Source organism: Oryzias latipes, chromosome 5 (assembly GCF_053564925.1).
Source record: "Oryzias latipes strain Hd-rR chromosome 5, Olatipes_Hd-rR_3.1".
Lineage (NCBI taxonomy): Eukaryota > Metazoa > Chordata > Actinopteri > Beloniformes > Adrianichthyidae > Oryzias > Oryzias latipes.
Genome location: NC_136241.1, coordinates 12,099,878 through 12,122,865, shown reverse-complemented (window position 1 = coordinate 12,122,865; position 22,988 = coordinate 12,099,878). Strand labels below are relative to the sequence as shown.

At 38.9% G+C, this 22,988-nt stretch overlaps 3 protein-coding genes and 1 long non-coding RNA gene across 6 annotated transcripts; 1 reads left to right on the top strand and 3 right to left on the bottom strand.

Moving 5' to 3' along the window:
- Positions 1-299: 299 nt before the first annotated feature.
- Positions 300-9,106, top strand: sp1 (sp1 transcription factor). 2 transcript variants are annotated; one of them, XM_004068677.5, is made up of 6 exons: positions 300-457; positions 1,057-1,130; positions 3,012-4,386; positions 6,013-6,154; positions 6,483-6,673; positions 7,332-9,106. In XM_004068677.5, exons 1-6 carry the CDS (start codon positions 451-453, stop codon positions 7,634-7,636), a joined length of 2,094 nt encoding a protein of 697 aa, XP_004068725.1. In that variant the 5' UTR covers positions 300-450; the 3' UTR covers positions 7,637-9,106. The 2 variants fall into 2 exon arrangements, with proteins under 2 accessions (XP_004068725.1, XP_078803228.1); XM_078947102.1 differs by having other exon boundaries at positions 441-685.
- LOC101161306 (cell division cycle-associated protein 7) lies at positions 6,699-14,341 on the bottom strand. 2 transcript variants are annotated; one of them, XM_078947104.1, is made up of 9 exons: positions 14,158-14,331; positions 13,856-13,997; positions 13,425-13,742; positions 12,486-12,581; positions 11,779-11,928; positions 11,416-11,559; positions 9,733-9,882; positions 9,507-9,643; positions 6,699-6,948 (listed from the first exon to the last, which is right to left on the bottom strand). In XM_078947104.1, exons 2-9 carry the CDS (start codon positions 13,940-13,942, stop codon positions 6,936-6,938), a joined length of 1,095 nt encoding a protein of 364 aa, XP_078803230.1. In that variant the 5' UTR covers positions 13,943-13,997; positions 14,158-14,331; the 3' UTR covers positions 6,699-6,935. The 2 variants fall into 2 exon arrangements, with proteins under 2 accessions (XP_078803230.1, XP_004068724.1); XM_004068676.5 differs by lacking the exon at positions 6,699-6,948 and adding an exon at positions 9,146-9,257 and having other exon boundaries at positions 14,158-14,341.
- A 3,243-nt stretch (positions 14,342-17,584) lies between these two features.
- Positions 17,585-19,151, bottom strand: LOC111947439 (zinc finger BED domain-containing protein 4-like). The gene is made up of 4 exons (XM_023954891.2): positions 19,134-19,151; positions 18,781-19,038; positions 18,052-18,674; positions 17,585-17,968 (listed from the first exon to the last, which is right to left on the bottom strand). Exons 2-4 carry the CDS (start codon positions 19,003-19,005, stop codon positions 17,734-17,736), a joined length of 1,083 nt encoding a protein of 360 aa, XP_023810659.1. The 5' UTR covers positions 19,006-19,038; positions 19,134-19,151; the 3' UTR covers positions 17,585-17,733.
- A 72-nt stretch (positions 19,152-19,223) lies between these two features.
- Positions 19,224-20,363, bottom strand: LOC144992296 (uncharacterized). The gene is made up of 3 exons (XR_013656166.1): positions 19,847-20,363; positions 19,604-19,695; positions 19,224-19,520 (listed from the first exon to the last, which is right to left on the bottom strand). It is a non-coding gene; the product is annotated as an uncharacterized LOC144992296 (long non-coding RNA).
- Positions 20,364-22,988: the final 2,625 nt, after the last annotated feature.

Sequence of the window (22,988 nt, the reverse complement as noted above, 5' to 3'; positions counted from 1 at the left end):
CAGTAACACTAGATAATCAATTTATACATTTTTTAAATAAAATTTTGATTTAAAATAGTCTCACTTAGTAACTTTTCTAAACATTTTTTTTCTTGCAGGAAAAATAAACCTAGCTACAGTAAATTGTCTTATATTTTACATGTTAATGGATGCAACTATAAATTACCTTTACTCGTTTAACTTTTAAGAAAATCTCGGTTTAAGGGGCTCTATTTTCAATGTGTATTTAGTTTTTAAAACAAATATATTAATATAGTTAAAACGCACCTACTTTTAAAAATGTGTTCTCTTTCTATGACTACATAGAACAAAGATGGCGGGCTACAAAGGTACCTAAATTAAACGCACCTCTGTGCTTTCCTTCAAAGGGAAGGGGCTATCAAGTTTGTGTGAAGTTGTGAAAAGTTGTTAAGCAGAAAAAGAGCACAGAAACTCCTCCCGTCTTCAAATATGAGCAGTAAGTGAAGTTTTAAAACTCAGTGGTATGTTATGTATCTTTAGCTTGACAGAGTTTTTATTGTAGTAAGAACATTTTTTAAAACAAATAAGCAGCGGTAAACGCACAGTATTATATATCGAGTTGCCATAAACATGCAGTCAAAAAGTGGCCAGCAAACCTAACGACGTTAACGCTACTTGTTGGAACTTGGCTAACAACATTTAGCGAAACGGCAAAAAGTTGTTCGTAAGTGACACTAAAATCTGTGTACTTTCAGGACCAATCTGTATTCTTAGCCCATGTAGTCCGTTACATTTTAGAGATTAACTGAAGTCTCAAAGAGATTCAAGAGCGATTTCTTAGAACATCACTTGCCATTAGTTGATGTTAGCTTAGCTATTGAGCTAGCTTGCCCCGTGAGTACTTTGCCATTTATACATTTGCTTTTCTTGGAAAAGCCGCTACAAAAAGACAAAACAGACTTAGAGTTTTATATATATAAGACGTTTTATTTTTGTCCCGTCTGAGGTTTAAACTTGTGTTAAAGAGTCGCATTGTCTGAAACTCGTGTTTTGCTGTTTGTTGAAGTTGGGAATCTTGCAACTCTTCTTCCGCAGATCAGCAACAAGGTGAAATGGCCGCAGTGGAGAGTGGCGGAGGATTCTCTCAGAAGCGGAACACTAACTCACAAGTAGGTTTATCCTTCACTCGGACTGTTGATTTTAGTCAGTCTTGGCCTGGTTTGTTTTCGCTACTTGTTGAATTAGCTCGAAGGCGTTATTCGGGACCGGTTGTTTATTTCTCCCCAGAGCACATGTCACCGGGGTGGGGACTGGGCAGGTAAAAATCTCCCAGACTGGGTGTTCCCGTCAACCCCCGGCACTACAAGTGCGTTTTGTTCGGCCCATTTGGCATGCCTTTGAGGGGGTGGCCAGTGTGGTGCGCTGGTTTATAGGGCAACATAAAGTGTGGGAGGGAGAGGGGTGGGCTTGGGAGGAGGGGGAAGCCGAGCCCGCCACTACTCCTCTCAACTGTGGTCCCTCCCATACCCCACCTCAACCCCCACCTCCATCTGAAGCCCACTCCCTAAATCCTGCCATGAACACAGAGCAAATCCACCTATTTAATTCAATAATCCATATTTACATTGGTGTTTGTTTAGCATAAAATATGTTTACATCGTTTTCTTTTGTTAGACCTAAAGTCCTGTCAAGATTATTTTTTTTAACATATTATACAATCATTTGAAATCCCTACTGAAATATTTTTGACCTTTTTTTTTTGGTTTGCCATTGTGAATTTTTCAAGATTACACAAGAGCTGTAAATATCACACTTTTTTAATAGCAATCATTTAAATCAGTGGCCCCTGACCCCAGGACGCAGACCGGTACCAGTCCGTGGGATAGTTGGTACCGGCACATAGAGAAAGAAACTATGACCTACATTTTTGTTTTTGTTTTATTTATAATCTGATTTTGAAAGAAACTGTATTTATTCCGTGTAAAATTGTCAACACTTCCATAGCTCCATGCTGTTTTGCACATCTGACATGTTTAAATCTGTACATATCACTCTGCACATAATTGCATACATTTTTATTTTTGCACATTTCTTATTTTGCATATTTGCACACATTCTTGGTACACTCTGTGCATATTGACATTTTTACATTATACTTTGTTAGATTTGTTTTTTGCACTGTAATCGTGACTGCTGTAATTTCATTGTCCAAATGGACAATGACAATAAAGGCATATCTTATCCTATCTTTAAAAACAGAATTCTCCTCAACTGATCCGACTCGTTTTTGACGCATGTCAAGTCACTCTGTTACTTGTCGACAAACCATCTATTACTTTCTTAAACCAGTAGCATAGACCGCTAAGTTGAAACCCCCAAGACAGCAAAGTTAACAACAACAAAAAATGTATTTAAAAGATGTTTTTTTGTCTTTTTTTGGCAGAAAAAAAGACCCAGTGACTTCAGAGAAAAAGAAAGTTGTATTTAACAGACAAAAACCAGTAGTCTGTACTCAAAATACGGATTTATCTACAGTAGTTCCCAAACACCATGATAATAATCTTTTTTTTCATCTTTTAATACGTGTTTAAGTAATGTTATTTTATTTTTTAATCTGTTGCACTTTAAAAGTTGGACAAGACTGAAGTTGGTGCCAATTTTTTAGCTTCCACTTTAACATTTATGAGTTTAGGGGAAATTTGTCACATTTGAATGATTCTAGTTTACAAATAAAATTTCAATCCTCTGCAGATATTTTACAGAGAATGAAAATAAACTTTACAATCAAAAGTTAAGGGAAACTGAAAACTTAAAAAAATGTGGACTTTTACCTCAGCCTTGTCTGACATTAAACAGTCAGTGGCCTGAAAAGGGTTAAGGACTACCTACTAAAATATTTTATTTCACTGTACAGTGTACAGTTATTCTGTCTAAATAGGTTTATTTTACTGCCATTACTGTTTCTTTAGTTTATTTTATCAGCAAACATATGATAAATATTTAAAATATGGCGTTTTGTCTGTACTGATGCCATTTTCTTTATTTTTTAGGACTCTCAGCAGCCATCTCCCCTTGCTCTGCTGGCAGCCACGTGCAGTAGAATTGAACCACCGGGGGAAAACGATTCATCTGCAGACCAGCATCAAACTCAGCAGCAGCAGCTGAAGATAAACCAAATTTTCACCTCCAATGCCAATGGCTGGCAGGTTGTACCTCTTAGCCTCCAGACAACCGCTGGCTGTAACACTACCACAACCACCGATTCTACAGGGGTGATGACAGGAGGGGAAAAGAGCAGACAGGTGCTGTCAACATCTGAAGCTGCAGTGTGCAGCCAGGCTCAGCAGCAGCAGCAACAACAGCAATATGTTTTAGCTCAGGCTCCATCAGTGACAGGTCAGCAGGTGCTTACCACCATATCGGGCATGATGCCCAATATTCAGTACCAGGTTATTCCCCAGTTTCAGACAGTAGACGGCCAGCAGCTGCACTTTGCAGCTCCTCAGCAGGAGTCTGGGATAACAGGACAAGGTCAGCAGTTTCAGATAGTGTCCTCTCCCAACGGGCAGCAAATCATAGCTGCAGCAGCCAACAGAACTGGCACATCAGGAAACATTATAACTATGCCCAGTGTCCTTCCAGGAGCCATTCCCATACAAAGCATTAGCTTGGGTAATGGTGTGTTACAGAACCAACCTCAAATCTTGGCAAACATGCCAGTGTCTCTCAATGGAAACATCACCTTGCTGCCTGTCAGCACAGGTGCTACAGGGGGAGATGCAAACTGTGCTGGAGATGGAGGGGGTCACCAACAAGTGGAAAATCAGACGCAGCAACCTGTATCCTCTGGGGCTGGTTACATGACCAATGTATCCACTGTCACAACACAGACCACCTCTTATGGAATCACCCAAACACAGAAGAACAATGGATCAGGCACAGGAAGTTTCCAACAGAGCCCCTCGTCTGTTGGGGTCGCTGTTCAGCCAGAAAACAGGAATGGACAGCAGCCTCAGCAAATCCTCATACAGCCTCAACAGGTCATCCAAGGTGGAACATCTCTTCAGACTATCCAGGCTGGCGGCCAAGTGTTTGCAGCTCCAACACTCAGTCAGGAGGGCCTTCAAAATCTTCAAATTATGCCAAACACAGGACCTATTCTCCTGCGCACCGTGGGCCCCAATGGCCAGGTCAGCTGGCAGACCATTCAGATTCAGAGCCCAACTGGGGCACAGATTGCATTGGCCCCTGTGCAGTCTATATCCCAACTCGGCCAAGCTCAGGGCAACACTGGTGCAGGAGCAGTACCTGTCAACACGTTGCAGATCCCAGGCATTCAGACCATAAACCTTAACACCCTCGGGAGTGCTGGACTGCAGATGCACCAGATACCAGGAGTCCCCATCAGCATCGCCAACCCAGCAGGTGAGTCTGCGCCTTTCATCACTAGTTGGACTCATTTGGTGTAGTGATTGAGGGGCAGGGGGGCATTTTACTAGTTGGTGTTGTTTTATACTTGCTGTCTTTGTAATCAACCAATTTTCATGGTCTTCCAGCTTTTTTTTTTAACAGTAAATAACAGTAAATCAATAGATTTTTATAAGTAGTCTGTTTAGATATAGAACCAGTACAATTAAAACACTAAAGTCAAATAAATTCTCCCTAAACTCTAACTTGCTGTTTGTTTGTTTTTGACACAAGTGCTTTTTTTGTTTCAGTGATATATTCAGTTCTAGTTTAACCAGTTTAACTAGTTCAGTTTGTCTGAACGTTTTACTGCACATCATGTACCTGAGTAGCAGGTACAGCTCTTTTTCTTCTGACCTCTTTGTGCCACTGTATTACTTAACACGATCATATTATAGCTACAGTGGGAACATATTTAGATCACTCTATCAAGACTTTACCAGTTGTTCACTAAGTAAACAAATAGTTTGTTGCTTTTATTGCAATATCCAAAACTGCGGTAAATGTCAAGTTTGTGAATGTATATTAGAGATTAGGCCTGCACAATATACCGCAAATTTATCGTTATCGCAATAACCAGCTCTGCAATATGCATATCGCAAAAGACAGTGAAAATCGCAATAAATCGTAAACCTTAAATGTGTTAAAACAACCTTATGCCAGCTTGAAGCATTTAACGAATCAAATAAATCCCTTTATGCATTTGACCAATCGGATGGACGCCTTCACCTTGTTGACCAATTGGATGGAGGCCTATTATGTTGTTTGTCTCCTATGTCAACGAGGGTCATTTGGAGTATAATTTTTAAACTGTTGCAATTAAATGGGAATGATGTTTTTGTTTATTTTGTTATTTGTTTATATACCGCAAATTATACCGTTATCGCAATATTAATCTTAAATATCGCATATTGCGAGTTTTCCTCATATCGTGCCGCCCTATTAGAGATGCTTTTCTCCAAAATGACTTTTTTAGACACAATTTCAATATTTTATCTGTTGGTAATGAAATCCTTTACACTAACTCCACCAGGTATGGAGCAGGTTTTTCTTTGGGGAAAAGTTTATGAAACACTTTGTGTGATAAAATGAGAAATGAAATGCAGCTCTTAACCCTTGTGCTATCCTATGGGGTCAAGATGACGATTGACGTGTTCTCCCTACTATGACAAAGGTAGATAAAGGTGGAGAGGATTTCATGTAATCCATGGACACCAGTGAAGATCACATGTCATTGAAGAAAAAAGGTTCAGCGCACTGTCTTGTGGGGTCCAGATGACCCCACTCCCAACATTAAAGTGCCTAGGATAGCATAAGGGTTAAAGGACTAGAAGCTTTCTTGAGCCACCCTTCAGATCAGGTCTGCCTGGGCCTGAAGATCCACCACCATACCTGCTGCTGATTACCTGGATCAGGTGTGTTCAATCAGAATGTGGAAACACCTGAGTGTTTCTACGTTCATGTAATCTGCAGCAAAAAGGGAAGTGAGAGCTGGAAAACTTGCAGGGTGGTGGATCCTCAAGGGTCAGGGGTTGGGCAGCTCTGATATACATTATTCGAACCCTTTCTCTTCTATTATCGTAGGAGAGCAGCCGCTAATCACAGGTGGAGACGGTTTAGAGGACAGTATGATCATGGACGATGAGGACATCAGCCCACCCAATCAGGGTCGACGTAACCGCAGAGAGGCGTGTACCTGTCCAATGTGCAAGGATGGAGAGGCACGGTATGGGACAAAACTCATTTTCAGTGGCTCTCCTTGTTTACATCAAATTCATATAGTTTTAGATTCATTCATTTAGATTCAGTATACGGCATGTGGCAAAGCTCAGTTTTTGCTTGGAGTTTAATGACATATGGTGGTCTTGGTAACTTTAAGCAAAATTACACATCCAGTTTATGGATAATGTAACTTGATAAATGACAGAAAACTGATTTTAAACTAAAATGACCTCTGGTTCACACAGGTTCAAAATTACAAATTCAATATTCAGACAATTATTAAAATTAATCAACTTGTTTTTTTTCTATTTTATTTTGTTTGTATTAATCAGTGATCCAACTAAAAAGAAGCAGCACATTTGTCACATAAGCGGCTGTGGGAAAATCTACGGGAAGACCTCACACCTCCGAGCCCACCTTCGTTGGCATACAGGAGAACGCCCCTTCGTCTGCAACTGGTCTTTCTGCGGTAAAAGATTCACGCGTTCAGATGAGCTCCAGCGCCACCGGAGGACACACACAGGTAGAAATTAGGATTTACTTTACACAAACCTGCTTTAACAGTGTGCGTTTGCTAGTATTGGTCTTGTGTACTGGAATGTCATGACCACGAACCTCACCACGAATGACGTGTATAAGCCTATAAAATAACTATTTTCTTCTGGGAGAGTCCAGCTGCTGCCTCTGTTGTAGTCATGGCTCCAAAGGCCGGCGCCCTGGCAATTCTGTCCGAAAATGTCACACTTTTTTCTGAGAATTGTTCCAGATGTTTTGGTATTTGTGTTTTAGTTTTTTGCGCTGGAAAAAACAAAGGAACAGGAACAGCTGTGATCAGAGTCCTCCATTTCTCCATTTATAACTGGCTGTAGGCGGGATTACTATATTGCCCACACCTGTTAGGTGCCACAGGTGTGTCTAAACACAAATTACTGGAGTATCACATGCTTAAAAGGCTTTTACATGGTGCCAAAATTGTAGTCCAAAACAATAAACATATGAACATTTACAATTGCAATAATTATCTGACAAAATTGCAAGGATGCTGATATTTGACCATGGCTGTAAATAAAAAGATAAATACTGACAGTCTAAAGAAATGAGTACTTTTATGTTGCAAAAAGTCAATCTAGCAGGTGCCTAAAATGTTTTCTTTTCTCTCCCTTCCTTCCCCTTTTCTCCAGGTGAGAAAAGATTTGCCTGCACTGAATGTCCCAAGCGCTTCATGCGTAGTGACCATCTCTCAAAGCACATCAAGACCCACTTTAACAAGAAAGTTGGGACAGTTACCAACAGCTCCACGTTAGCGGGCGATGCTGCTTCCCCGGCAGCAGGAACAGAAGCAGGCAGCGGAGCAGTGTCGGCCAATGACCAACACTCCATCGTCACCATGGAAACCTTATCTGCAGAAAGCTTAGCTCGTTTAGCCAGTAGTGGTATCAATATGATGCAGGTGGACCTTCACCAGATCAATGGAAACAATTATTAAATCAACAGAGGGGGAAATTCCCTGTTTGGAATTTGGGCTTAAAACAAACAGAAAAAAGGGCATAAAGCAAAACCTCCAAGGTGTTAAAACAGAAAAGGGTCACCAATGCAACATTATATATGCTAAATTCAAATTTTGATTTTTATATTTAGATATTGGTAGTATTTAATAGATTAAGATGCTCTATTAAACACTGTGAAATTTATTTTCCCTGCAAAGGAATGGCAGTTAGACCAACTTTCCCCCCAGTTCCAACAAAGTTAAACCAGTGGGATTGAAATTAGACATTTGATAGTTAATTTAAGACCAGTAATATTCTCTAGTTTCTTTAGTGAAGAGGTGACCTTAAGTCACTCGCTCTACTTCCTGCAGGACTGTTTTGTTTGCCCCTCTTTGCATCAGAGGTGTCTTGCCCCGCCCACAGCACCGTTAAACATTTCCCTAAAATTCAAAGGAAACATCATGTTTTAGATTCTAAAACTGAATACTTGATTGATAGTCGTGATAACATTGGGTAATTTTATTGGCTTGCATTTCTACTGTCTTAGTGCATGGATGAATTACCCAGCAGCAAAACTGGGCCAAAAGCATTGTCTGCCAGCAAGTCCTGGGGATAACTCTGATGTAAGAACACATTCAAGCCATTGTACTCTAATATCTGTGGTATCAAAGCATTTTTTTAAAAAGTGTACATATTTTTTTTTTTTTTTTTTTGTAAAAATCAAAATTAGGCAGGATCATCTTACCTGATTGCAGGATAATGCTTTAGTCTTTCCTGAATGCACAATCTTCATTTTATTTTTTTATTATATATAAATCAATATAGAATAACTGTATAAACTTCAAAGCTTTCATAGAATGTTATATACAGCACCAATCTTCCAGTTGACACATTGTGGTAATATTAAGTTTTCCTTTCCTGTGGTACTTCTTTCTTTTAAGAATTTGAGAGCAATGTCACTTTCAGTTTCAATTTGAGTTTTTTCCCCTGTCATTTATGGCCAGAGCAAAAAAAAAAAGAGAAAAAAAACTGCAATAATGTTTATACAGTTTACAAGCTCAAACCAAAGGTTCATTCATTTTCTGTCGTTTGCCAGAGAAGAGCCTGGAAAGAAGTTTGGCTTTGGTCAATGAACTTTGTTTTTCTTTGTACAAATATGATGCATATGTTAAAACTGGAGAACAAGTATGAATGAAACCTATCAGTTTTCTTTTATGTCTAAATATAAAAACAGCAGGATGTTGTTACTAAAGTTATGGTTTGCATTGCTGTTTTTTCCTTTTAGTTCTGCTTTGTGAAACTCTGTAATCTGTGCAATGTATCTTCACAACCTTTTAGAAAAGTGACTTAAGTTTATTGGACAAGTGCTCTTATGTCCCCCCTGCATTTTAAAATAAGGGATTTTATAATGTGTTTATACATCTATTGCAAATGCCAACAGCTTGATTAAAAATTAATCTACTTTCTCAGTTCACGGCAAGCTTGTGTTTCAGCATTCACTCAACACATGTCAGAAACCAATTTATTCGTTTAAAATGCGGGTCATGCACAAAATAAGACAATACTCCATACTCTCCTCACATCCCCATACTCTCCTCGCACTTCAGCTTCTCACGGAGGCTGTAAGCAGAGAGGAGTTCATGCTTCGTCATTTCAAATGTAAAGCACAAGTTCCATCTACTGAGTTAAACAATTTAGCTTTTAGTGGAGTTTAATGAAATTCATCCTGGAGTTAAAAATCCAGAATCCCATTTGTCAAAAACTAACAGACCACTTTTATGTTCCAAACTGCACATTTTCTCCTGGTATTTAGTAACTATTACTACTAGTTCAACTTAACTAGTATCTTGATGAACACATGTACTCCACCTGCTGAGGTAAGAATGGACGTCAGAGAATCCGTGGTACTGGGCCAGAGGAAAGAGGATTCCAGTTGGACAACGGCCCTCACGCTGACGGCAGAAACTGCAGTTACAGATGCCCCGACAGGGGGGGCACTTCCATTCCTGAGGAGGCAGCCCAGGTGAAAATAATCAAAATAGGAGTCCACATAAGTATAACCTCAGCCATGGGATCAGCTGATCTTTGTTCTGACCGAATCGAGCAGAGCTTTCCGGACATCTTCTCCGTATCTGTTCCTAAGGCAGGGCCCGCAGAACTGACCCTGAATCCCATGGCAGTCCACACTGCGACAGCACGTTTTTGTGTCCACGGTCTTCTGGCGGCACTGATGGCACGTGGAGCCCTGGATGTGTACAGAGAGGAAGCCACAATAAATGGAGATGGAGGCCAGAATGACATTCCTGAGTTTGCACACTCTCCAGAGTTCAGGACAAGGAGGAAAAACTTGATGCAAACAGTAAAACAGAAATGATTAACCGACAACTCAAGTCAAACATAATGATCTATGAACAAGACACAGAAAATACCCAGTAGTGACATTTATAAAACAGTATATATAAAGTACTAGAACATCTGTAAGAATCTTTTGAGCATTTATGAAATAAATTTTAATCTGTTTTAAATTTATTAGTTATAATTTATGAAAAAAGTTTGAACTCATTCAACAGGAAATATTTTGTGTATAATTTCCCATTTTTGCTGAGTATTGTCGTATTCATATAAGCACAGCAGAATTTTTCCACAAAGTGGTTCATTTTTAAATATTTTAAGACCAGTAAAAATTCCAGATGTCAAGCAAACAAAAACACAATAAATCACACATTTTGAGGAATCTTTTTTAAAGAAAATAATATCGGAGAGTTTTATTTATTTATTCTTGCTCAACGATAAATGTTGAGCACAATCCGTAAAAAATGGAAACAAAAATTACTATCAAAATACATGTACAGGTAAATAAGAGGTTTATTGTTAAATCTGTGTCCTCTGAGTTATATAACACATTTGAGATTAATTTAAAATAATCTAAAGGTTTTTTTCTACCTTACATAATATCCATGTATTGATAATGAAATAGTCTGTCTGCACTGACATCCAGAGGATAACAACGACTTGCAGTAGAAGGTATTTCTCTTCTTTGGTTGATCTTCTGTCCATCATTTGTCTGCTCTGAAGCTTATATAAGTGAAGCTGCTCCTCTGTTTGCCAAAAACTCCCAGAGGGTCACCCCCTCAACTCGGACTAAAACATTTCTGTTGTCTTTAAACAAATGCATCAGATTGCAATAATGTGGATAGGTACACTGCTAATATCTTCACGTTTCAGGGATAATCAATTTATCAATGATTATTTACAAAACAGAGCATTTTCAGAACAGCTATGCCTACTTAAAGATTCAGATGTTTACAATTACCGTACTTTTGAACGTAAAACTTTTTAATTCATTTAAGAAAATCTCATTCTATTTCAAAGTTCCAAAGTTCTTCCTAAAAATAAATTATTTAATAATATTACATTCATATGAAATAATAAATTAATTAATATTACTAATAACATATGACTTGAAAAAACAACAACCATAGCTCTGTTTTTTCTCCCTTCATTTTTGGCTCTTAAATGGTTATTTTTCATTTAAAAGAATGTTATTGTCTCAAAAACTATTTTCACTCGAGAATTTCAAGCACTTTACATCATGTCGATTCTATTTAAATTTGAAAAATACATTAAAATAATGTAATTGTTCTTAAAAAATGGTGAGTACCTTTACCCACCTAGATTAATAGGAAATATTTGTGAATATTTATGGCATTTTTGTAAGAATCTAAGTAAGAATTTTAACACAAGGTTGAACCTAGCAGGAGTCCAGGAGTGAACTTACTGTGACACTGTTGTAAACTTTGTCAGTCATGTTATCAGCAACGAGCTGCAGCTCCTCTTCTGTGATGTCCTCCACAGGACGAACTGCATGAGCTTTGCTCTGAGACAGCCGAGGATTCCCGCGGCGCCTTGGAGCTCGCCGCACCTTGCGTACAGAAGTGATGTTTCATTTCACAACATTTTTTATGTTTTCACACATTACCAAAAAAGAAAAAAAATGTTTCAAATAAAACAAAAAAGATCAAATTTTTCTCATTTTTCCAGTATTTGTTGAGTGTCTCATTTTTGTTTTGAGATAATAAAATAAACACTTATTATTGAACTCATGATATACACCTGCATTTGGAAAAACTGTAACACTGACCTCCAGTAGCTCCTCTTCCAGGCTGCGCTCCACATTCTCCTCTTGAGGAGCTGAAGGATTTGCCCGTAGCCCCATAGAGCGGGTCTGTCGGCGTGAAGCCCGCTCTGGATTGCTCCTAACTTCCTCCCAGTTTCCAGTGGGTGGAGCGCGCTGTGGAGTTTAAAACAGAATCCGGAAAATAAACGCTGCACTATGAATGCTTATGTGAAGCCCCAAAGGAAACCGTGAGAGGATAAAGTCACACGCAGCCCTGCCATGAACTTTATTGTAAAATGATTTTTGACAGAAACTTAAAAAAAAACAACATTTAATTAAAAAGAAAATCTCAGATTTTTCGCAGAATATCACATTCTAAGTTACACTATTTGCAGTTAAGATGTGCAGCAATACCTCCTCTATTTTTTATTTAAGTCACCTTCTGTTCTAAAACCTGAGGAAGAAAAATAATCAAATGTGTACTTTTGTACTTCCTCACTGAGACCAAGTCTAAAAAGATCTAGATGGGAATTAGCACTAAAGTTTGAACTCACAAAATTCTTTGTCCAACAGTAGAAAATAACTGGTCAAATAAAAAAAATACTTAAAAAAATAAGAGTGAAATCATAAAAAGTATTTTATAAATGATCATTTCTACATTAAGTTCTTGTTTGGAAGAAAACACACGTATAAAAGTTTGTTTTTGACTTTAAGTCTGTCGCTATACTCACAGGAATTCTCTCTTTTCTCTTCTGCTTGCCTTCTTGCTTTTTCAGAAGCCCTGGTCCACCAGGCAGCTTTTGCAGATCGGCCATCAGCTGAGCTAGCTGGTTAAATATGAACACAAATTGTACAAAAAGAATGTGAAAGTGTCATAGAAGACAAAAAAATAACATCACTCCCTGCATAGTGTCACAGCAAACAGCACACCGCTGGAAAAAAGGTTCCTTATTTAAAAAAAAAACAAAAAGAAACTTTGACACAACATTTGAGACACATCAACCGACCTGGCTATTTTTTTTAAACTTGAGCTAAAAAGTAATGTTCTAAAAAGTTTGCTCCTTTTTTTTAAGTTAACTTCTCCTTTGAGTCTCCACAGCAAATAAACCACAGTCATTCATCCCTATCCTTTGCATCCTCCTTGCTCTCACCAACCAGTCTCATGTCCTCCGTCAGCATCAAACTGATTCCCTCTATGCTGGTAACTTTAACCTCAGCATCATTTCACTAACATCATACCTGTCCTTCCCTTCAGACCATCTTAATCTGCTTCCCTGATTTTATCACAAAAAAAAAACATCAAACTTGAGCTTATCCTCTGATGGATTCATTCCTGATCCTATCCAACAATCACTCCCAAAGAGAACCTCTTCGGTTTTTTCTCTCCCTGAACTAACAACATGGATGCTCTCACCAGTCTGCTACCTTTCCTTTCATTCTTGATGACACAGTTCAGTCACTCATAATTCCTGAAACCGTCCTCTCTTCTTCCTACCCTTCCTATCTTCGTATCACTTCCAAAAGTGCCTTGCTTGAAATTCAAGTCTTCAGATATTTCTTTCTTAAATTTGAGTCCTTTTGGCTCAATTTTTATTAAATCTCCACAGACAAATCTTGTGTAAAATCAGTATGACTGTGCTACAGGCTTTGTTTGTGTTCATATGGGTCACCATTGCTTTGTTGGCCTTGATGTTCTCTTCTCTCTTCACCAGAAAACCGTTGGGCACATCAGATTCCTCAGAGGCAGACGGATGAGACAGCGGTTTCTCATCATCCTCAAATTTCACTTTCTTCTTGTTCCTGATCTTGTTGGCCTGTTTTGACTTTCGCCCGTCCTCTTCCTTCTCCTCATCCTGCATATTTGTGGACAAAGAGGAATGGCGCAGAACAACCCTCAGTCTGAACCTCTGAGGAGCATCAGATGGTTGGGGTGCAGCTTTCTGTTCTTCAGGGGACATGTCCAGCTGGGCTTCATGAACTTCAACACCCTGATAAACACATCCGTTAGTGTCAGCTTCATACCCAAATGAGTAAATGCAAACAAATATCAATGTAACAAGTAGATACTAAATAAAGATCAATATTGAATCTATAAATCTACCTTTTCTGTAAGCTCAGAGTCGGAAAATCCGTAAAATGTTGCGTCGTTTTCAGAGTCTTCTGCAAAAATGTCAGCTAGCTCCTTCATACTGAAAAGCAGCTCAAACGGACACCGACACCGAAGCAGCTTCTGAACAGAACTCCTGTGTGGAACACAGTTCTCTTAACAAACAAGTCATGGAATTCGTTTACCTTTCGGTTCGCTTTTTTGACAAGCGTAGCCCCTCTTCAAGTTAAGCTAGGCTCAATGGACAAAAATATGATCAATCCCGCTCAAAATTGCACGCGCGCAATATTATTTACCGTTGATGCGGTAACACTTGGCCTGGATTAATTGAGTTACCTCCACCCTCCTAAAAGCTTGAAAATAAGAGTCGAAACAAATATTCTAATTAAAAATAAAATTTTGAAGGAAAAAATTAATTTTAGCTAACAGAAATTTCGCATTTCGTTTCCAGTAGGGGTTTGATACAAAGTGTCTCCACCAGGTGGCGCTCCCATTTTTATACATTTCCTTCGACACCTGGGAGGCGGGAACACTGATACGCAACTATGATTGGCTGAAAAATGTCAACGTGACATAAGTAAACACAAATAGGGAAGGTGTTTAAAATATTAGCTCTGTCGATAATTTTCAGAATAAAATAGAGATTTTATTTGAAGAACCCCTAGGTATGTTCTTCATGCTATTTGAAACACACAATTAAAAATATGTAAATTAGAATGATCTAAGAATCCCTATGAATAAAAATAATATTTTAAATCTGCAATATTTACAATCAGTGAAATTCAACTATTTTTTTAAAAAGATCTTTCAACTGATTTCTTCATATTTTAGATGTAAACTTCTGAAACATTCTGCCCTCAAACACATCAAGAACTTATGCATAATGTTATTTAACTATAATTTACATGTCCACTAACACAGCAGGAAGTAAAAACTATTTATAAAATCATTATACCAATAGACGTTTTATGGCTCAAAATGAGCAGTAAAAGGGATCTGCATGCTAATACAATTCTGCTTGTGGTTAAAGGAACACCAGAAAACAGGCATTTCAGTCATTTCGCAAGCCTAAGCCTAGATCAACCTAGTTTCTTTTTTAAAACAGCATTTAGCAAACAGTAGTCTATTTAAGTGTACTACAAGTATACTTAGCCTATGCTAAAAGCGAGGCAGTATACTTGAAGTTTATGTTTATATAATATCTATATATTGTAAACTTAAAATGTTTCAATTTAGTCTGAAGAAGTATAAAGTTCGTAGTTGGTGCACTTCCTACACTACACATACATGCTCTATTGTAAACTTGCTATACTTATACTCAAGTATACTCAACAAAATAAACTTCAAGTGTACTACTTTTTCCTATATGGGCGCCAAGCCCATATAGCTTGGCTTGATTAGGGTGCCAAGCATTGTGTGGTTATTGTTAATTGGACTGAGATCAAATGTCTGATGTGTGCATGCATGTTACTTCAATTGGTTTACCATATGTGATTTACTAAACAAGAAAATGGTGTTTGTAAGGTGTTTAATCCATCATTTTTTATGAATAAATCTAACTGCTGAACTGTTTATGCCTGGATCTGCAAACATTTATAAAAGTGAAACTTGGATTTTGAATAGTCATGAAATAATAATTGTAGTTTTAACTTGCATTATTTGGCCTTTATGTTTTTCTAAATACCAGTCTTTGATGTAATTTGTTGCTCTCTGAACATGCTTCCCCTGCATAGCCACAATATGTACTATTAGTTCCCTTTGTTCCCTTTTGGGGTCACAGGGTTGCTGGAGCTTATCCTGGCTAAGGGCAAAGGCTGGGGACATCCTGGATAGGTCGCCAGTCTGTCGCAGCGCCACAATCACACACCCATGCACACCTAAGGGATTAACAATTACCCTATGAAGCATGTTTTTGGATGGTGATAGGAAGCCAGAGTCCCCGGAGAGTTACCAAGACCATGACTTTACCAGAGGAGAACATGCTGTTCATTGATGTTCTGTTCCAGGTCCCCCAGCCTGGACCTTCTTGCTGTGAAGCAAGAGCACTAACGACTGCGCCAACCTGCAGCCTATTATTAGCCAATTTAGAGTAATCAAATAACCTTTGAAACACTTTGACTGTGTGATGAAGCCAAGAAAACACGTGTAACTTGATATCTCCAAACAGAAAGGCCTAGGAACCTTCTTTCTGTGAGGCAAGTGGGGAAATGACCAAACTACCTTACTGTACTACTTTCCTGTGTAGGTTCCCTAACTATTAAAATAAGGTAAGCTTATCAGCAATGTCGAACTGAAGGTCATGCTGTGATCAGAATGTGACAGGAAGGAGCATCAGAGCAGTTTCAGAAGTGTATCAATCAAATATACTGGTCAACATACAAAGATTGGGGCATCAACAACACAAAAGAGTCTAGATCTTCCCAAATGTCAACTGTAAATGACGATAAATAAGAGGTCAGGTGATACAAAGTTGTGCAGTGTTGCTATTTTAGAGTTAAAACAATTCTGCAATGTAAAAAGGGAGTAACAGGTGAATTGAAAATCCTCAACACAAATGGCAGGTGACAAGGCTTGTTTCATCAGCGTTAGGATGCTTACGAAGAGCATGTCTTTACTGGGAGAGTTCACAAATACCTTCAACTCACTGTCATCACAGTATTCTGCACCAACTTGTCTACAAACGTGTACACCCATCGCTACCCAAGAAGGCCTTGTGACTATAAATCAGTGGCTGGAGAGGTGGTTTTTGGCATTTCTAAAAGCTGCTGTCTTATTACCTTTGTATACCAAACAGATTAACAGAAAATATCTCCTCTTCTGCTTTCACGTAGTTATACTACATTCAGATGAACCACAGACATTCACCAGACTGTTGTTTGTGTATCACAGTTATGTTAACACACTACCCTTTCTAAAAACACTGTTCCACAAATTGTTCAACCTTGGTTTCTCTTAAATGTTATGTCCATGGAAGCTAGACCTCATCACTAACAGTCAACAAAATGTTAACGTGAGGCCTCTTATCAGTCTTCTTTTTCTGTTGTCTTTGCACAGGAGTTCTACAAGAGTTTGTTCTGAACCCCCTCCTTTACTCTTTATACACCTGTGCGTGTTAATCCCCCTACAAAAATGATCCCCAATATCCCTTGGGGATAAAGTGTCTATGAATATTGTTGAATATCAACACTAGAAACTGCTAGTTAAATCTAAAATTAAACTTTATCTATAGAGCACTTCTCCTGTTGCAGAACACCTTACATAAATCAATAAAAAACAAGCAGAAATAGGAATCTCAGTGAAAGTGTCAGGAGTCAGACCTCTGTCTCCCCCTTTGGCCATCAGCGGGAACCATCTCCAGAGTTCAAAACACACTACATCTCCCAGCAACCCCAGCACCCAGTTTCTGGATGCCACACACCTGACTTTCATCTGCAATCAATCACAGCATACTTAAGCACTGTACTGAGCCTCACTCAGTGTTGTTTGTGCTACTCTGCATGCATTACATAGCATTATAGCCAGATGTAAGTGGGTGATTTCCTGGCCCTGTTTTGTCTCTGTTTGGCTGCCCTTAGGGATGGGAATCGAAGCCCCATGAAGCTCTCATGGGGCTTCATGTAAATGTGCCAGAAAAATGAATGAAGCATTTGGGGCTTTGAAACCACACAGAACAGCGGCATCTGGTGGCAGACAGGACATATATCATCTACTCTACTAAGTTCCTTGCCCTTGTAACACTTCAGTGTGGAAATAAAACAAAGACAATGTTTGAAGATTTGTGAGAAGTGCTTGTGTTACATTGTGAATGCCATGTATAAAGTGAGAATGAGTGATTGTGAACCAGGGTCTAACATGACTGGGTGGGATACATGTTATAGATTTTTATTTAAAAACAGAATTTTCTCCACTGTGATGGGCTTCAGCCTGTTTCGTCTTTGGCTGACGATTTCGCCAGCCTTGGAGAAAATCCTCTCACAAGGCACAGATGAAGCTGGTGTGCATAAAAACTTCATTGCCAGCTTGTAGAGATGTGGGTATAAAACCTTGTGGGTAACCCAGTATCTCAGTGGGTCCTGAGTCCTTGGGATGTGAGGTTCCTTTAAGTACCTAGAAGGACATTAATAGCCTATTGTCATGCACCAGTCTAAAATGAGCAGAAGTTATGATGAGGATTCTAATCTTTACTGTACCTCTGAACCTCCACTGTTGCACTGGCAGTTGTGCTGGTCACCTGCTGTTGAACCCCCACATGCCTGTCCAGCAGGGCCCAGAGACCACCATCTTCCTGCTGACTTGAAGGACCTTCTCTAGGTGGCGACTGTGGCTGTGCCTCTGGAAGTAGCGCCTGCATTGTTGCAGCACACTCTTTAGTGAGTCGCTCTATGGCCGTGTGGGCAGAGCCTTGGCTGCAGAACCCCAGCTCTTTAAACCTTGGGTCCAACAAGGTTGCCATTGACAGAGCAGTGACCTTCTCCAGAGCTGAAAACCTCTCATGGAGATTGTTCTTCAAGTTAGTGGCCAGTTTTTCACCAAGTGGGTGTGTGATCTGACCACACCTGCTTGAGATGTAATGTTTCAGCATTTTGACCATGGGAATGACTTTGGATGCTGACACTCGTTTTTCTGTCGAAAGCTCAACTGTGGCCTCTTGAAACGGTGAAAGAATGCTCAAGCAGTGGTGTATGGCCTGGTAGTCCTCTGAGGTGAGTGGAGGAAGGTCTGTATGGAGGGTGGCCAGAGCTGCCCCCAGTGGCTCTCTCTCCTTAAACAACCTTTCCAACATATTAAATGTGCTGTTCCATCTTGTTTCCACCTAAGATAAGACAGCAAGCACATTTTAAAGGAGAGAAGAAAGTAACACAATAAACAACTGCAAAAACATGTAAAATCTTAGATTTAAAAAAAAGAAAATGTTTCACCTCTTGTATTAATTTGTGCTCTGGCCTGGCCAGCTGTCGCTGCATCTCTGACAGCTTCTCCTTCGCTGTGGTGCTGGATTTAAAAAGACCGACAATCCTACGCCCCTTACTTCGGATATCCTCTAGTTCAGGGGTTTGGGCAAGGGACTTTTTCACCACCAAATTAAGCATATGTGCAAAACACATTATGTGCCGAAGCAGTAATATATTAGCACATGCAACCATGTTGGGAGCACAGTCTGTAACCAGGCCTGTCACCTGGAAGAAAGATTACATGTTCACAAATCATGTATATTAGGTATTGGGAGGCCATATTGATGAATGATTTTGTACTTTATTGATCTGGCTCGCACCTTCCCTTTAATTCCCCATTCTTCTATGAGAAGATTTTTGGCCTCAGCCAAGTGAGCTGCAGTGTGGGTTTGGGGAAACTTCAGAACCCCCAAGACCACAGAGGCCAACTCCACCTAGAATGAACAAAGTCAAACTGAGATACATAAACCAAAGCATTGCACAAAGCAGGGGATACCTACCTCCTCGGTGATAAAATGGCATGTTACAGCCAAGTAAGCGTCCATGTTAATGGATGTCCACATGTCTGCTGTAAGGCTGACAGCAGAGGCCCTGCTAACCACATCTAAAGCCTTCTCCTTTTTGGCTTTGTACTTCTCCTCCACCATTGTCCTCAAGGCCTTCCTATTAGGAATTATGTAGGATGGGTCCAAAAGGTTGACAAAAGCCTAATAGTGACAAATAAAATACAGCTTATTATGTACACAAAAACATAAATAATGTAAATGCTATATAATATTAGCCACCTTACCTTGAAGCCTTTGTCTTCAACAATTGAAAATGGTTGTGCATCCATTACAATCATATCCACCAATGCAGAATCAAGTTCTTGCTTTCTTGACACTGCAAAATATACATATGAAGAAAAAAAAAATATTAATTGTAGAAGCTGAGCCTCAAACCCAGAACCTCAGCATTCACATGTCACTGATTTTTCCACTGAGTTATCTGTTTCAGTTCTTAGTGTGCCATTAGTTGGATATATTCTTATTACCAATACAAGGTGGATTGAAGGCTTGATTTGCCGACTGCGGAGTTTCAACATGATGAACGGAGCGGAGATGTCGCATCATGGAGGATGTACTATCATTAAATGCAAATTCATGTTTGCAAATCAAACATTGCACCTAAAAAAAAAAAAATGGAAAGAATAAAAATGATTCCTTTCAACTGACAGACATACCTATAAAACTGACATAATCAGCAATGGCTACTAATAAAATAACGTTAATGGTGTATTACCTTATTTGGAGAAATCAAGTTGAAATGATCCCAAGCCACAGAACGTTTTTTTACCGGGTGCCATGACGTTGATTCTTACGATACACGGGAAACAACAGAACTGGTCAGGAAACGTTGTTTGGGATTCATCTGTATTTATAGACAACAGCGCGCCCTTCTGATCAAACACACCTGAGATCTGAAACCTGGTTCAGGTGAGTGATGCATTTGGCGCGTCATACGTCATCAATCACGTGATCTGCGCTGGTTGACACATGCTTTGAAACATTGTGCCGAAACACTCTGTTTCATGAAGGTGAACCGCGCGCCAAAGCCCCGTGTCAAACGGGCCATCCCTAGCTGCCCTGAATCTTGCCCTACCCCAGTCTCTCCTCTGATGATCTCATGCCTGTTATCGACCCCTTACCTGCCTGACCCTGATTTAGCGTTGTGGACTTTTAGCTGAGCTAATAAACCCTGCTGCAATTGGAAAAGCTCCCCAAAACACAAGCTAAGATTAAAAGATGAGTTTTATTTGGTGAGGCCCAAATTGCTGGACTGTGGCCTTGCTGTGGGATGGGACCACCAGCAGACCTGCACCTGAGGACCTGAAGGCTCAGTTCTGATTAAAGAATAAGGTCCAAATCCCTTAATACATTTATAGACTAATGCAAGAATCATATTTTAGAACTTGAGCATGGACAAACAAACTAAGAAAGCAATTTATTTCAAAAAGCAAAGAGACAAGCATCAGCCTTAAACAGGAAAGGACAGAGTGTCACTCAGGAACTCAGATTATCTTACCTGTACACAACACAAACTGTCCAGTGAAGAAGGCTCAATAAAGACTTTAATTCCTCTGAGTTCCAGGGAAGATCAACGTCATTTCAAGAGACTGTCCTTTAAACATACCACCGTAGAGACTGTTTTCTCTTACACAGCATTCCCACCTGCTTCAGCAGTGCTGCAGCTGGAATGAAGGTCCTAAAGAGGATATATATATATATATATATATATATATATATATATATATATATATATATATATATATATATATAAAAATGACGGCTGTTCGTGTACCAACAGCTGTCATTTTGATGTTGCTCTGGCTGGGACAATTGGTACACGCCTAAATATATATTTTGTAACAATGTAACAATTCATTCAAACTATTATAGTTCGATCTGACTTACTTACCTAAAATCAGTCCAGGACATTTTCACCCAAAAATTCAACCAGTACAGGTGACGTTTTCAGATTTCTTGTATTTCTTGCAAGATAAGAAAGTGTAGATTAAATATGAAGGGGAGCCTACAGAGGCCCCTTACGATAATGAAATCATAAAACAGAAAATATAATTTCAGTAAGTCATTAACCAATATGTGATCACAAATATCAGAATCAGAAGTACTTTATTTATCCCACACATGGGAAATTTGTATGTTACAGTAGCAGCATTGTAATCGTAAAAGAAAATAGAATAACATAAAAACAAAACAATTGTAAAAAAAATAAAGTGGTGTAATGTAAAAACTATTTACAAACATTACTGGCAAAAATGTGCAAAAGTTATTTATTATCCTGTGAGTTATTATAAAGAGTTATTGCATTGGATGGTAAGGATTTCTGGTACAGTTTTGGAGCTCCACTGTTTCTCCAGGACAGGGTGGAGAGGATGATCTGGGTTGTCCATGATGGATGAAAGCTTGTTCAGTGACCTCCTCTCCACCACTGCTTCAAATGTTTCCTGTTTGCAGCCAATGACAGAACCCGCCTTTCTGATTAGCTTGTTCAGTCTATTATTGTCATTGTCATGGTAACTATGTATGTTTTCTTTTTGAAACATCAACATCTGCAGGACCCCCTCTCCACACCCCATTTCTATTTTAAAATGGTTCAGTCTGACTGGACTGAACTTCAGACATGCGGTTTGTGACAGACAGGGCCACAGTGATGTGACGTTTGTGAACATGGAAATCTTCTCAGTCGTCATTCTGGAGGTGGAGTCATGAGTTTGAGTTGTTCTGTTCTGTTAAAAATATTAAATATTTCAGAGGTTTTTGCAAGGAGCTTCAAAGTGGCCTGTTTGTTTCTTATTGTGTATCTATAATGAGTTTGTAGGTTACATTTTGCTACTGTATTCTTTTTAAATAAGATGATCTTTTAATAATAAAAGAAACTTGTTTTTAACCACTTCTGACATGACACTAAATCAAGACGCCTTAGGTGCTTAATCAATCCCCCAAAATGCACACATGTCAGATGATTAGAATAAGATTAGATTAGATGATTAGATTAAGTTTAAAACACGTGTTCTTATCTTCTGCTGCACAGCAGCGCCTAGTTTGTGTTCAGAAGCAAAGTTCTTAAATGACAGGATTGCATAAAAACAAGTGCAAGTAAATTTACTGCTATAGGAGGATCTTTTTTGGCACATTTTTATTCTGAAAGGAACTTGAATCTGGTGCTGTCAGATTAAAATAAATCAAAAACCTACTTAAAAAATATAACTCTGTTAAGGTTTAAATATTGTAAAAAATTAAAAAGCTACTACAGGCTGCATAAAAGTGTATTTTTATAAAAGGAGTAGTAAGATTTTGTGGCTCTAACTCGTTTATTTTTCAGTAAGAAACTGGACCAAATGGTTCTTTTAGAGGTTGCAGACCCCTGATTTAGCTTTTGTGTTAATAACATAATTCAAAGTATACATACACACAGTATATGCTCTCCATAAATATTTACAATGAATCCATATCAGACATCTTGTCCACACATGTCAAATGAAACTATAATTGATATTTCCAAAATAATATGAACTCAATTATTGGTGGAAAATCTGAATTTGAATTATTCTGATCCAAATCTAGGCCCATCAATCCTCCCTGTGATTATTTCCAGGATTAAATGAATAAACT

What these genes read in the sequence shown, in the direction of transcription:
- LOC111947439 (XM_023954891.2), bottom strand. Translation starts at nt 19,005, where the DNA reads ATGGTTGCATGTGCTAATATATTACTGCTTCGGCACATAATGTGTTTT. An exon ending in AGCACAAATTAATACAAGAG is followed by an intron (nt 18,675 to 18,780) that starts GTGAAACATTTT and finishes GTCTTATCTTAG; the next exon opens with GTGGAAACAAGATGGAACAG. An exon ending in GCAACAGTGGAGGTTCAGAG is followed by an intron (nt 17,969 to 18,051) that starts GTACAGTAAAGA and finishes ATGTCCTTCTAG; the next exon opens with GTACTTAAAGGAACCTCACA.
- LOC101161306 (XM_004068676.5), bottom strand. Translation starts at nt 13,942, where the DNA reads ATGAAGGAGCTAGCTGACATTTTTGCAGAAGACTCTGAAAACGACGCA. An exon ending in TGGAAGAGGAGCTACTGGAG is followed by an intron (nt 11,560 to 11,778) that starts GTCAGTGTTACA and finishes TCTGTACGCAAG; the next exon opens with GTGCGGCGAGCTCCAAGGCG. An exon ending in AAGTTTACAACAGTGTCACA is followed by an intron (nt 9,883 to 11,415) that starts GTAAGTTCACTC and finishes GTACACATCCAG; the next exon opens with GGCTCCACGTGCCATCAGTG.
- sp1 (XM_004068677.5), top strand. An exon ending in CAGCATCGCCAACCCAGCAG is followed by an intron (nt 4,387 to 6,012) that starts GTGAGTCTGCGC and finishes CTATTATCGTAG; the next exon opens with GAGAGCAGCCGCTAATCACA. An exon ending in TGCAAGGATGGAGAGGCACG is followed by an intron (nt 6,155 to 6,482) that starts GTATGGGACAAA and finishes TGTATTAATCAG; the next exon opens with TGATCCAACTAAAAAGAAGC.